Source organism: Protopterus annectens, chromosome 5.part1, assembly GCF_019279795.1.
Source record: "Protopterus annectens isolate FY-2018-M chromosome 5.part1, PAN1.0, whole genome shotgun sequence".
Taxonomy (NCBI): Eukaryota; Metazoa; Chordata; order Ceratodontiformes; family Protopteridae; genus Protopterus; species Protopterus annectens.
Genome location: NC_056736.1, coordinates 89,502,937 through 89,518,577, shown reverse-complemented (window position 1 = coordinate 89,518,577; position 15,641 = coordinate 89,502,937). Strand labels below are relative to the sequence as shown.

At 42.1% G+C, this 15,641-nt stretch overlaps 1 protein-coding gene across 1 annotated transcript in view; it reads left to right on the top strand.

Annotated features, from left to right (window-relative positions):
- MYCBP2 (MYC binding protein 2) overlaps window positions 1-15,641 on the top strand; it is a gene marked incomplete in the record, with an annotated part of 5,088,083 nt that overhangs the window by 2,604,932 nt on the left and 2,467,510 nt on the right. The window contains 1 exon segment of the mRNA XM_044072904.1: window positions 2,147-2,365. Within this exon segment, the coding sequence (XP_043928839.1) occupies window positions 2,147-2,365 (219 nt within the window).

Below are 15,641 nucleotides of genomic sequence, written 5' to 3'. Positions count from 1 at the left end.
TGTCTTCTAAATAAATGAGTCTTGAAAAAATGATTATTGAGTGGGTTTCTGTGACTACTATTGAAATGAAAACTTTAATCTGCTGGAGAATACAGTGGGCAGTTTTTAATCCCTACTATTAATTATATAAAAAGTTACTGCAATCTTTGTTGCAGAGAGATATACACAGTGCTTGCTATGTGGGGAAGGGTAAAGTATACATTTTGCAGTGAATGAGAATGAAGAAAGTGATTTTCATTTTTCTTGAGTGTGGTAGGTGTGTGCTGCAGGCATGATGTGACCTTGGAAAAGCCTTATTGTAATACAAAACTTGTGAAATGTTCCACTGACAGATTGTGAACTGTAATCCCTTGCAACCCTGAAGTGGTATTGCAGTGGTGCTGCCACTTGTACCTTTCTATATGTGGCCTACCACTGCTCTGTTTGGCACTAAAATGGAAGGCGTTATTATTAATGACTGGCTTAGTTAACTAACTGATTTAGTTAGGAGAAATGTGGAGGGGTTGGAAGAATAGGTGCTGAAGTGCATAGTTTTATTAGTTGTACTTGAATACTGTTACATAACTATTTGCTACTGAGTATATTGTATTTTATCAATGGTTTCTGCTGACTGTTTTATTTGACATGTGTGTCATATTGTATTTTAAAAAGGTACAGTATTCACTAGCTTAATACTTCTGGACCATTTCGACAAGGTCCCAATGAAGTGGTGCGTTTTTGAGTAGTGCGAAAATAGGGTGTTCCACATTTTGACTGTTTGTCGCACATTGCTAGGGTCTGCGTTCCTCATTGGCTTCTTAAGTGGTTGAGACCTATGTACACAGCTGTTCATTTTCTGAAAATAAGAAGTGTGAAAGTCTGGCATTATTAGCTAACTGTAATCTTCAGTTAATTACCAGAAAATCAAAATTATTTCTTGGGACAGGGCAAAATCAGGGGCATTTTGCAAAATCAAGGACAGTGTAAAGGTATGTTTTTTTCTTTAAAGGTATGTATTCTCCCAGAGTGTGTGATATATGCTTTCTTATTAATGGCCTTTGCCAGTTAGCTGAAAGTATGTTGTGAAAATATAGCAGACTATCCAAAAGTGGTCACACTGGAAGAAGTTTTAATTTACATTAACCCTCATTGCATCTTTTATGACGTAGTTTAGATTATTGTTGTTGTTCACAATTGGAAATACATCATTAAGATTTTATAATTTGTATTGTTGCTTGAAATAAACAGTGCACTCTTTTCAGCCAAGTGTGTTTTATTTACATAGGTTGTTTAAGCTTCCTAGCTGGCTGGCTAGCTATCTAGCTAGCTATCATAGGTGCAAGGTCTGAGATTGCAAGTCACAGAAATATAGAAATTCAAGTGTGATTTGCACAAAACAGTGAATTTCAAAAGTCTTTTTGGGGTCTGTGTCCCCCTCCCCACATACCTTTGATATTTAGTGATTGCTGTACCTTGGAGTAGAAGATTATTCAGAAATACTGGAGCCTCAGACTTTTACATGTTCCTCCAGATTCAAGTTTGTAGTTTCCTCTTTTAGGCTTTTCCTAAGATGTTTTGTCAGTATATTAGCACAGTTTGCTATTCCCTGAGCACCAAAAAGAGCTAAGTAGGATGCATGGTGCACTTTGCTTTATAACTGAATTGTCCTAATAACTTTGTCAAGAGGATACATCTGTACTCTAAGATGATCCAGATGCCAAAAAGTATGCCACAGGGCAGATGTCTCGATTAAGCTGTTTTTCCATTCATGTAATGAATTCCTGTACCTGTAATTCTGTTAATCACAAAATCTACACTGTAGTAAATACTGTCATAGCTGTACTTGTGTACTTAAATATACTTTGAATTACTGTTTTATTTTTTATTTCGTGTTTACTTTTGTCTGCTTTTGGCTTTGGTCATAGTTGAAAATAGTCTTTGGTTTGCCTCTAAAAAATCATGTTACTGCATTAAAAATAAGGTCGGGTGGCATGATGCCAGGGTAAATCCTATTGGCTAAGCTTGTAAAGGCTCCAGGGCCATTAGTCTAGTACACACCTATGAACCTATGTTACTGCATTAAAAATAGCACCATGTTAATTTTTTTTTTTTTGTCTTGATATAGGTAGTGAATCTCTGATGACTTCTGTTTTCTTTTTGTTTGCAGGCTGCAGTAGAAGTATTCAGTTTAGTACAGCAGCTTCTTCCTCCTGTAGCAGCTTTGAACCAGAAGTACACCCCACCAGCATTTAATCCAAATCAATCCACAGATAGTACCACTGGAAACCAGCCAGAACAGGGACTTTCAGCTTGCACCACTTCCAACCACTATGCTGTAATAGAATGTGACCACCCTTACAAGCAAGCGTCTATCACTCAGTACAAGGTATAGTATATGAAACAGATTAGGTGTAATGCTGTGGCAACAACTGATTGAGCTGCATGGTAAATTATATTTGACTGAAGACGTGAGTTTCTGTCCTCCTGAGCCACAGTGAGCATCATGCCATACTTGTGACATTGTTTTCAGTGTGTAACATGCACCAGATAGTCAGAAAGTTTCATGACAACTTTCAAGACATGAGAGTATTTTGCATTTTATCTGATTGTCACTCTTTACAGTAATCTTCTGTTGATATGCGAGGTTGGAACAGCCACCCATCTTACTTAAAACTGTTTTCTGAACTCTGTTTATGTAGGATCCTTTGACTGCCATCTGTTGGAAGTTGAAAGTTTTTTTTTTGTGTGTGTGTGTGTGCGTGTGCGTGTGCGTGCGTATTTTTCAGTAATACAGAAGACTATCAGAACTCATAAGTGGCATCTTCAAAAAGTGATTGCATGTATCAGTCTAGTGATGCAAACAAGAACATTCATCTGTGCTGATGACAGCTTGGGTTTGGGAATGGCTCTTGTTTTTTTGTTTTTAAAGATTAATCACAGAAGATATGGTCTGAACATCCATAGCTACTAATCCCTTATCTGAGGAAAGGTGGGGGATCTTTTTGATAAAGGATTTCAGCATCACAGAGGTTAGGTGAGCCGTGGTGCATGTACACACTGTTTGGAGTAAGATCCAGATATACATGCAATTGCATTATTGCCTATGTTTTTTTTCTGGGTAGTGTATGAACGGGGGAGGGGGACACTTAAGTCTGTAAAGAGCAAAGCAGTGGCATAAACTTGTGGGGGTTCCAGAGGGGCAGTCCGCCCTGGGCAACACTTTTGGGACCGTCACATTTACTTTAATACTTTTAAAAAATTGTTTTTTAAGTAAGGGCTTTCTTCTTTAAGAACGGTCTTATAGCACCACGTCTTTGTGTGCGACATTCTGCCCCGCATACGTAATTTGAAATACAGTACAGCATTTTGCTACTAATAAGTGTTCTGTTTGTGTGTGTGTGTGTGTGTGTGTGTGTGTGTGTGTGAGTGTGAGAGAGAGTAAGGGGATCAGATCATTCATTTTGCTTGCTGCTAACGAGTGTTCTGCTTCTTTGTGAGTGGGGATCATTCATTTTGCTTGCTGCTGCCAGCGAGAGGTGTCTGTGTGTGTACGTGCGTGAAATGCCCCAGTTAGGTATATCTGGTGTTTAGTGTTACTCATGCTCAAACTCTCTACTTTAGGTACAAGAAACAAAAGCCTGAATTCTCTACCCCTACCACCTCTTGTGATTCAAGTTGAGTCCACAGCTGTCAACTGTCCTGATTTCACAGAATGTCTGGAATGTTTGGCTCATACTTTTTGTCTGTTCCTCTTAAAATTTGTGGTTTTCTGGCAAATCAGTGAGAACTGAATTTACTAAATAATGATGGCCATTTAAGTTTCATTTTTCCTATATTTCATTAATTGCATGGTAAAACAAAACATTTTATTCTGACTACTTTCTAAGATTATACAAGCAATGTTTAAAATGCGTCCCTGGCTTTGGGCCTTTGCCCCCTCAATAAATTTTGGCTTTTTCCAGATTTCTTGTGTTGCAAAGTTGAGAGATATAGTTGAGTGTCAAGAGCATTTTAGAAGGAGCTGAGAACGTCAGGGAAAGATAAGTTTAGTGCTGCTTATGCCAAGTCTGTTTGCATTGTTAGTAGCACAACAGGTAGTATACTTACTTCTGATGCAGAAGGCTGTGAGTTCTACTCCCACAGTATGTAGATGGATTGCTAATACTGTACTCTGTTCTTTAAAGAGGGTGGATGCTGCAGTCCTGAGAATGTCCTCCTTTGGAGGACATACCTAGTAACTATGAACGTATCAGTTTGCCATCCATTCCCTATTGCAATATTACTAGCTTATCATTTTTTAATGTATCATAGGCAATTTATCCTTCAAGGGCAACAGACACTTAATTTGTAGACAAACAATGAAATATAAAGCTGTTTGGTAGCAGCAACATCTTCATTGGTTACAGATCTCTTTAATGTGGAATTATTTAAATAACTATTACTTCTGCAGAGGTTGTGCATATTTTGTGATATTGGTAGGTTGTAATGACAGAAGTTTTGAGTAGACTTTTATGATGGAAATGTTCTGAATTGGGCAGTTTTGTCATTATTGGTTCATGTATTTTTGCTTCATTGCTTACTAGAAAAATGTTTAAAACAATACATTTAAAACATGCTCTAACAAGTATGCTGTATTATATAAGGAATATAATTTAATGCACTCGGGAAGCTGAATCAAAGAATACATGTATGTTTGCATGGTCCTAAGTATGTGTGCAAGGGGCCTATGATTTGAAAACTGCCCAAAGGTAAACTGGCCAGATGCATTTTCTTTGAATGTGGGTTTCAATGCTGTTTCAACAAATGTGAGTTTCAAGGCCAAAGAGGTTTTAATGCAAAGTGTGTTTTTCCTTGTGAAATTGTATTGTTTTATTTAGTAGATGTATATCAGTATAAGTTTTAAATGAAATCCAAATAAACATTGTAGAGGTAAAGCATAAAGCAGTATGCGCATTACAGTGTTTTTGGTAAATGGGGAGGAATAGCCAAGTAATGGGACACTGGAATGGCTGCAGTGGGAGAGGGCTGTGTACGGGAGTCCCCATTTGACCATGATTTTTGTGAGGGGCAGCAAACTCAGACAGCCCCGGGTGGCACAAACTCTAGCTATGCCATTTCAGCATAAGTCTGTTTAGTCTCCCATCTGAAAACTATACCTGTCCTAGTTAGTAGACAAAGATGCCCCTCTCCTAATGTATATGCCTTGCCTCAGTGCTCTAAGCTATACAGCATGTGGGAGATCATTAAGGAGTAAGTTAGTGTCACATGACAGATGATTGCTGAAAGCAGTTACTCAAGGATTTCTTCAGGATATATTGGAGATAAAACAAAATGTTTATTGAACCTTCGGAAGCTGACTTGCGTAAAATGTTTGTTTCCTTCTAAATTATAGTCTTCTGTTGTTCACAGTAATGGCCGGTTATGGAAGAGTTTCATTTCTTGGGTCAGTGTCTATCAGTTTATTTTCGTTTTGGTTGCTTTTAATAATTTATTGTTCTGAACCAGACCTGTTGACTTGGCTACCATTAATCATTTGATCTGACTCTTTTTCTTTTAACTTGGACATGGACTGTGGTTTAAATGTCTTAAATGCCAAAACTTACCCATAAGGTTTAAAGCCTGTTACTTGTATAGAGTGGTGGGGGTCCTCTCTAATAATTTCTGTTTGAGCAGAGGAACCAGGCAGGGATCTCCTCTTTCCCCTTTATTTTGCGTAATGTTTGGAACCACAGGCAAATAAAATAAGGGGCTCAGAAATTCAAGGATATAATTAGTATGGTAGTCAAGAAAATCTGTCTCTATTTTCAGATATTATTTTATACCTGACAAAACCAGAAAGAGACATTACAGTGTTGTGGAACATTTTGAGACAGTTTAAAATCTTTTCAGAATACAAAATTAATGAAGCTAAAACAAAGGCGATAGTGGTAAATTATGTACTCACACAAATTGGTTCAGCAATATCAGTATTTATGGGGACATGATAAAATGAAGTATTCAGTAGTATGGATTAGAAATTATTCTGGTGTGGCAGTTAAGGATATGTGGGAAGAGACTTAACAAAAGAAAATAGAAAAACTGAGAAAATGGAAGGTTTGTTATATGGACATGGATGGTAAGATACAAGAAGTCAAAATGTTTTAGTAACTTTAGTCTTATACACAGGTCAAAAAAAGAAAAGAAAGAGTAGTGGAAGCTAGGTTAAGAAGGGAGGTGATCATTAGTGATCAGCAGTATGGTTTAATGCCAGGAAAGAGCACTACAGATGCGATGTTTGCTCTGACAGTGTTGATGAAGTACAGAAAAGGTCATGAGGAGTTGCATTGTGTCTTTGTGGACTTAGAGAAAGCATATGACAGGGTGCCTAGGGAGGAGTTGTGGTATTGTACGAGGAAGTCGGGAGTGTCAGAGAAGTATGTAAGAGTGGTACAGGATATGTACAAGGGTAGTGTGACAGCGGTGAGGTCTGCGGTGGGAATGACGGATGCGTTTAAGGTGGAGGTGGGGTTACATCAAGGATCAGCTCTGAGCCCTTTCTTATTTGCAGTGGTGATGGACATGTTGACAGACGAGATCAGACAGGAGTCCCTGTGGACTATGATGTTTGCAGATGACATTGTGATCTGTAGTGAGAGTAGGGAACAGGTGGAGGAGACCCTGGAGAGGTGGAGATATGCTCTAGAGAGAAGAGGAATGAAGGTCAGCAGGACTAAGACAGAATATATGTGTGTGATTGAGAAGGAGTATAGAGGAATAGTGAGGATGCAAGTAGAAGAGGTGGCAAAGGTGGATGAGTTTAAATACTTGGGGTCAATAGTTCAGAGTAACGGTGAGTGTGGTAGAGAGGTGAAGAAGAGAGTACAGGCAGGATGGAGTGGGTGGAGAAGAGTGTCAGGAGTGATTTGTGACAGACGAGTACCTGTAAGAGTAAAAGTGAAGGTCTACAAGAGGGTGGTGAGACCAGCTATGTTATATGGGTTGGAGACAGTGGCATTGACAAAAAGGCAGGAGTTTGAGCTGGATGTGGCAGAATTAAAGATGTTAAGATTTGCACTGGGTGTGACGAGGGTGGACAGGATTAGGAATAAGTATATTAGAGAGTCAGCCCAGGTTGGAAGGTTTGGAGACAAAGCCAGAGAGGCACGATTATGTTGGTTTGGACATGTGTTGAGGAGGGATGCTGAGTATATTGGGAAAAAGATGCTAAGGATGAAGCTACCAGGTAACAGGAAAAGAGGAAGGCGTAAGATAAGGTTTATGGATGTGGTGAGAGAGGGCATGCAGGTGGTTGGTGTGACAGAGCAAGATGCAGAGGACAGGAAGAAATGGAAACAGGTGATCTGCTGTAGCGACCCCTAACAGGAACAGCCGAAAGAAGATGATGATGATGAATGTTATGAAGTAGGGCATATGCTTGAGCCCCCCCCCCCCAACTCCAACAAATTCTGAAAAAGTCCAATATTTCCAGATTTTCTTGTTTTGTTATATTTCACACATGTAGTTATTGCATTGTAATCCCACATTAAGTTACTGGTTTTATTACTGTTCATCTCCATTTCCCAATTCCTGTCTATGGATCATTTCCAATGAACTCTCGATTCTTCTTGTCAACTCTCATGCTCCCTCCCTTCACTCCAACATTTTCCTTTGCCCTGTCCTCTAATTCTAGTATTTTTGAAACATCTCTTCCTGAACAGTCTCATATTCAGCCAGGCTTTTTTTTCATTTCGACCTGTGATTTTTTTCAGCATTATCTCCTCATCTGAATATTTGTTTAAAGCTTGTTCCATTTTTTTTTCGAACCTTTTGTTGTTTCTGTTGATATATTCCATCAGTATTTCATTTGTTTTAACCAGGTCTATGTGCAGTTGTCTTGTGTCTCCCTGTAGGTTACAGGAATTCATGTCTGAAGGTTGCATTGCTTTTAGCTGAACAGCTAGAGAATGTTCCCCAGTCAGTGTTTCTTCCTCACTTTTTGTAGTTTGATTTTTTTTCAAGTCCTGTGTATTTCCTTTTTTTCCTGGCATCCAGGCAGTACATTTATTAGCCAGCTACTGAAATTTACTTGTAAATACAAGTCTACTGGCCTTCTCTGCTGAGTTTCTGTTTTCACACTGGGAGAGCTAGAATTAAGCTGTTACTCAATATGCAGCCATCTTGGAAGTGCCCTCTCTGAACCAAGGTTGATCTAAAAGCACAGACTGTGCACTCCATTATGTTCACCCCCACCCTGCCATTCCTGTAAAGCTTTTGGGAAGTCTAGGTCATTACATCCCTCTGTGGCAACAGATGTGGGTTCTGAGAAGCATTCTAAAAGTCTACAGTTGGTAATGGGACTCCTGTCCTCATTTTCGAGGGATTTCTCTGTGTCTGTATAGTCAAACCTCCTTGTTCTGTCTTATCTTAGACCAGAGACTGTCTCATGAGGTTATAGAGTTTTCCCCCCCAGATTATATTGTGAAAGAGTCCTGTTAAAGAATATTTCTGATGGCAGAGAAAGAAAGAATTTCTGGACCTCCCCTACATCTTTCATTTTTTTAACCTTTACATCAAAATTGTATGTACTGCCCTCTACAGTGTGTGTTACCTCTCATTCTACGTCTGAATTTTCTAGTAACTTTGGATTTAAAAGTTACATAAAATATTAAGGCTCTCAAAGACTTCAGATGCATATTAGATTTTGCTGCATCTGGTTTAGTTTCATTTTTCTGTTTTACCTTCTGGGTTGTAGTGCCTGGCTCCTGTAATAGTCCATTGCAGGTAGCAAAGCAGTCATGTTTTTTTTTTTTCTTATTTTTAGTGACTGCTTTATTTTTGCAGATTATTTTGCAGGTTGTCAAGATTATTTGGCTTGGATAAAAAAAAAAAAAAAAAAGACTTTCGTTTAATGTGGGATTTCAGTTGAACTTAGAGAAATTTTATCTCTCTCCGTTTCCCAGGATACTGATGTTCTTCCTGTTTCACTGTTGCAGTCATTACATTTGGGTTATCTGCTTGCAGGTAGCCCTCAGTCGGCCTGATTATCTAAGTCTCGAGTCCTGTGTCGGTTGCTGTCTCATCTTCCATGACGTCAGGTAGTGAGGGGTATAAAGCATGCAGCCGATGCCATTACATCAGTCTTTCTTACCGTGCGGTGCCAGAAGCAGTTCGCAAGTGGCGGTCGGCCAACTACTGAAATTTTCGTTTTCGGGTTTCAGATCCGAAGTCTTCGAAAAAGCTAAGTACCCCATTGGGGATCCTTTTTCTTGCTCTAAACCAATGTCAGTAAAAGTTAACAATTGTATTTCTTGTGGAAAGCAAATATCTCATAAAGATTTTCATTCATACTGCATTCCTTGCTTAGGCCCAGGCCACGACGTCCCTCGCTGTCGGTTTTGTGCCTTATTCAATCCTCGAACTATTAGTTGTCGGTTCATTTTTGCATCTAACTATTTTGGTTTTCGGTTCAGTTATCCAGAAATGGCTTAGGTAAGCCAGCCGACTAACAACATTCCAAAGAAACAAGAAGAAAGACAGAGACAGACCGCATAGGTCCAAAGCTGCCGATGATGCTTCCGTTGAGCTAGTCGCCAGTTCGCCGGTACTCAGTGAGGCGCTTTTGTAGCTCCTGATATTCGCTACTTGAAATTCACAGGCCTCTACTGAGAACAATTCGGAGTCCGGTATGCCGCAAGATGCTTCTTCGACTATGGAACCTGCGGATGTCTCTACCTTGGATGGGTCTGAAGCCGCTGTGCAGGCACCGGCTTCTGAAAGTGTATTCAGGCCTACTAACTTGCATATCAAACCAATGCCATCTTCTTCTTCAAGGCCTAAAACTCGATCCTTGCCTAGAAAACCTACACCCAGACTGCATGGTCAGGCCCCTATGCCTTAAAAACAAATGATAAGAATGGCTGAAGACCTTATTACTCTAATCAGGGGAAGCCAAGCCACCCTTCTCCCTTTGAGACCTAGAACTGATTTTCCTTCTGATTCTTTGGATTAGGATTCTGATACTTCTGTTTCTTCTGATGACCAGGATTTGCCCTTATCTACCTATGAGGATTCTGATGCAGAGGACTCCATTCCTTCTGCTTCCCCTCCGGAAGATTTCTCTTTTGGTGAAACTTTGCATACTCATAGGGAGCATTTCTGCTGGGAAAGCCAGGATTACTCTGACTCTAAAAAGAGGCTTAGGGAATTCTTACTCCTACGTCAACACAGGCATTTAGCTATCCCTCCAGTACTGGACATTGTAGGTGATGCCGTCATGGAATCTAGCCTGGCCCCAGACACTTTATCTCCGGCTCCCAGGAAACCTGACAGGTATTACAGCGTACCTGACTCTCACAAGTTCCTCTTTAAGAATCCTACTGTGGATCTAGAGACTATTTCACAGGGACCCAAGGGCATTAAGGCTACTACTGCCAAAAACTCTACCCCCTCAGATAGAGATTCCAGGGCCCTGGATAGATGGGGTAAGAAGGTATGCACTTCTGCTACTTAGGCCATTAGGGCCTTAAACTGCCAGTTTCATATGTTAAAGTATCAACAGCATATTATTGGATTACTTAAACAGAAAATTATGTTGATTCCTGACTGTGCTGAAAATAAAGAATTACAGGATTTAACGCATTCTGCTGAACAAGTTGGTAGAATAAGTTGGTAAACATACTTTGCAATGGGGTTTTGATTCCTTAGAGGCATCTTGCAGGGCTGCTGTCACTGGGTTTGTACTTAGAAGGCATGCTTGGCTTAAAGAGCAAACTGTACCAGATCATGTTAAAGCTAAATTACTGGATGCTTCCTTAAACCAAGACCGCCTGTTTGGTAACAAAGCAGAAGACGTACTTAAAAAGATGGAGGAAAAAGCTAAATCTGTGCAAACTGTTAGATTCCCTGCAAGTACAGCCTCCCAGATTTAGTAGGCCATGGCCTCTTCCAGGCCTTCTCATTCCAAACCCAGGACCAGCAGACCATTCAGGCTTCAGTCTCGAGGTACTCTCAGCCCTAAGCAGTGGGGGGCTCCCTCTTCCAAAGCTGGAAGTGGTAAGGCACCCTCCTGTAGTAAACTGTCACAATGACTTAACCTTAAACCTTCCAAGCCCTTCTCAACTGACTGTTCCTTTAGGGGGAAAGATCGCCCTGCATGCAAAAAACTGGGAACTCATTAACCAAGACAAATGGGTTCTAAATATAGTTTCCCAAGGATACAGATTCCACTTCCACTCCTTACCAACCCCAAACAGTTGGCCAGACCTACCCCCAAGTCAGTGGGCAGAGGCTGAGCAGCAGGTTCTCAATCTTCTAATCAGGGCTATTCAACCTGTCCCAGAAGAGGAATGGGGACAAGGGTTTTACTCAAGACATTTCCTGGTACCCAGAAAAGACAACACCTGGCGTCCTATCGTGGACTTGTCTGTCCTAAACACCTTTTTGGTAATCCCGAAATTCAAAATGCTAACGCTTCATCAGCTGCTTCCCATGCTAGGCAAAAATGTCTGGTTGGCAACATTGGATTTAAAGGAAGCTTAACTGCACATCCCAATAAGGATATCTTGCAGAAAATACCTACGCTTCAGAGCAGCCTACATGCACTATCAGTTCTCTGCACTGCCCTCTGGCTTATCTAGTGCGCCCAGGGTATTCACAAAGTACATAGCTGCAGTTATTGCATTCAGCAGGCAAAGAAATATTCAAATATACCCATACCTGGACGATTGTCTAATTCAGGCAAAAAGCCAGGACCTACTATATTAAATCATCTGGCATTTGTAAAGAAACTGCTAACCTCACTGGGGTACACCATAAACGAAAAGAAATCTCACGTAGTACCCTGCCAACAAATTGTATTCCTGGGAGCAAGCTTGAATACAACTTCCCAGATGGCCTACCTCACGCCAGAGAAGCAAGTTTATTTGACAGCCTACTTCAAACTACTGGCCACAAAGACCCAGCTATCTGCAAGGAAAATACTGCAAGCCCTGGGGTTCATGGCTTCTTGCATTCTACTAATTCAATATGCAAGACTGCATATGAGGAAACTGCAGTGGTATCTAAAAAGCCTATGGTGTCAACATTCTCAGGACCTGGAATCGATGATTCCCATCAGTCCTTGTATAAAGACAGAGTTTCTTTGGTGGTCAGAGGCCTGCCAGCACAACAAGGGACTGCCATTCACTCTACCCCCTGCCGCCCAAACCCTAACAGACGCATTAGACTGTGCATGGGGGGCCCACTTGGCAGGGCAGTGCATTCAGGGCAAATGGAACCCTAGTCAAATGCACCTGCATATCAATCAAAAAGAAATGTTAGCTGTACAGAATTCTCTGACAGCTTTCAAGGACCACATTCTTACAAGGCAATTATTGGTAAAGACGGACAACACCACTTTTATGTGGTACATAAACAAGCAGGGGGGAGCTCGCTCATACCCCCTCTGCAGACTAGCCATGGCTCTGTGGAACACAGCCTTGAGCTACTAAGTGCACCTACAAGCTCAATTCCTGCCAGGCAAGCTAAATGTACTGGCAGACAACCTAAGCAGAAATCTCATGGACCCACATGAGTGGAAACTGGAGCCAAAGATATTCAACATTCTGAGAAACAAATGGGGGAGCCCAGAGATAGACCTGTTTGCCTCTCCTCAGAACTACCAATTGGACAAATTCTGCACAAGGGCTCCCCACAGACAAGCTTGGAAAGTGAATGCCCTGTCCGTTATCTGGGAAAGCCTCTCAGTTTATGCCTTCCCCCTCTGCCTCTCCTCTCAAAAGTTTTACTAAAGATCAAACAGGACAAACCAAGGACAATACTCATTGCACCAGACTGGCCACACCAACACTGGTACCCCCTCTTGCGCAGTATGTCACTAATGGAACCATGGCACCTGCCTCAGACTCCTTCCCTACTGTCCCAGCAGGAGGGCCAGATTCTGTACCCCCAGCTTCAAACCCTGAACCTGGCAGCCTGTCTAATTACCTGAGTTCTTCTATACCATCCCTCAGCAAACATGTGCTGGATGTCATCCTGGAGGCAAGGAGGCCTAGTACTAGAAAATCCTGCACTAAAAAGTGGAAACAATTCTGTTCCTGGAGCCAGACTCAGGGAATGGGCACCACAGTGCCCAATTTACCCCATATTCTTCAATACTTAACAGAGATGCTTCACAAAGGCCTTTCCTTCTCTTCCATTAAAATTCATGCCTCAGCCATTTTAGCACATTGTAATACTGAGCCACCCCTCTTCTCTCACGCCCTACTGAAACAATTCCTCAGAGGTGCCAAAAATTTAAGACCACCCAGGAGAGCTCCTACTCCTGCCTGGGACCTTAACTTTGTATTGGAAAAGCTCATTGTACCTCCTTTTGAGCCAGCTGCAACTGCGAGTTGAAATTCCTTTCTTGGAAAACAGCCTTCCTGCTAGCCATCACTTCAGCAAGAAGGGTGTCTGAATTACAGGCCCTCATGGCAGTGGAGCCTTTCATCATCTTTCATGCAGACAGGGTGTCCCTCAGGACCAATCCTTCATTTATGCACAAGGTGGTATCCAGTGTGGCCCTTAATCAGTCCATTCATTTGCCAACCTTCTTTTCTAATCCACAGAACAAAGGGGAATGAATACTGCACTCCTTAGACGTGCATAGACAACTTAGATTTTACTTGAACAGGACCAAGCCTCACAGGAAATCTGAACAGCTGCTAGTTGCCTTTGCTGAAGGGGCAGAGGGGAAGGCTATTTCAAAGCAAACCATTTCTAAGTGGATAGGTCATTGCATTCATTTCTGTTATAAGCACCATGGAAAACCTACCTCATTCCACCAGGGCTGCATCTACTTCTACAGCCTTTCTCAGAGGTGTTCCTACCAGGGACATCCTAGAAGCTGCTACCTGAAGTTCTGTGCATACCTTCACCAAGCATTACCACTTGCCAATTTTCTCTAAATCCAGAGCTGATTTTGCCATTGCAGTCTTGCAGGGCCTAATAGCTACTCCTAATGCTCAATAACTGCCTCCTCTCTTCCTTAGCTTTGGGAATATTTTAGCATTCTTGGATGTCCTTCAAGGATGCATCTGCAGTCCTAACAAATGGGTTGTCCTGTCGTCAGGCAGCCCTTCGGTCGGCCGGATTCCAAAGTCTGGGTCTGGCCTCGGCTGGTGTCGCACTTCACCCGACGTCATCTCTGCTGGTCTTCGGGTATAAAGGCATCAGCCGACGCCATTTTCCCCAGTCTTTCTTGCCGCGTGGCTCAAGCAGAAGCTGTTCGCAAGTGCCGGTCGGTCAAATCCAGAGATTACTACTACCGAATACTACTTCAAGACTTCTAAAAGCTAAGTACCCCGTTGGGGACTCTTTCTTGCCTCAGCCGATGTCAGAAAAAGTGAATAACTGTTTAACTTGTGGGAAACAAATACCTCATAAAGATTTCCACTCTTACTGTTTACCTTGTTTAGGCCCAGACCACGACGTAGCAGCTTGTTTAGCCTGTGCTTCCTTCAACCGACGAACGCTTAGGCGTCGGTCGGAGTTTGCTGAACAGTTTTTCGGCTCAGATTTTGCGTACATTATGCCGTCGGATCCTCCGACTACTCAAATTGTTAAGAAACGCAAAGAAAAGGACCGACACTCGCAGTCCGCGGTTTCGGCCGAAACCACGGTTAAGCAAACCGCGAGTGTCTCGGTTTCGGCCGAAACCGAGCAAACGGGTCAATCTTCAGCCGAATCCATGACTACTACTGAGGCCCCTTCTGCCCTAGTTGAATCGGCCTCTGAAGTTTTGCCTACTAATGTGGTTCCTCTAGAATTATCGGACACCATCCCTTTGGATGTCTCTACCCCAGCACGTGGTGCTGCTAGGCCTCCTGCAGCCATGTCTATTAAGGCCTTTGCCAGGGCTAAAGCAGCCAAAACTGCTAAGTCTGTGCCTGTTAAGCCCCCCTCTCACAGGCCCAGTTCCAGTTCCCAAATGCTTACTCTGGCAGAGGATCTCATCTCTTTAATAAGGGGATCCCAATCTCACCCAGACAGGGCCTCTCAACCTCCAGAAAAGAGACCTAGAGCAGAGCCCCCTGAGCCAGTGCCCTCAGATGACTCTTCGGATGATACAGACAATACAGACCATCCAGAGGCTCCTTTTTCTACCTATGAAGATTCCGATGCTGAAGAATCTATTCCTTCTGCCTCTCCACCAGAAGAATTTTCCTTTGGGGAAACCTTACATGCCATGAGAGAGCAATTCCAATGGCAGGGACAAGATTTCTCAGATTCAAGAAAAAGGCTTAGGACCTTCTTACACTTACCGCAACATAGGCCCTTAGCTATACCTCCAGTTCTTCCTGTTGTGGATGATGCATTTAATGATGCTTGCACTGCTCCTGATACTTTACCTCCAGCCCCTGCTAAGCCCGATAGGTTTTACAGGGTACCGGACACTCATCACCACTTATTTAAGGCTCCTTTTGCAGATCCTGAGACTATCTCCCAGGGGCCTAAGGCAGTAGCTTCTACCTCTCCCTTCTGAATGGGAATCCAGGTCCTTAGAGAGATGGGGTAAAAAAGTTTACACCTCTGCTACTCTCAGCTAGAGCTTTGAACTGTCAGTTTCATATGATCCAATACCAAGAGTTTATGCTTGATCAGTTAACTAAGAAACTGTCCTCTGATGATTCCTTAGATAAGAA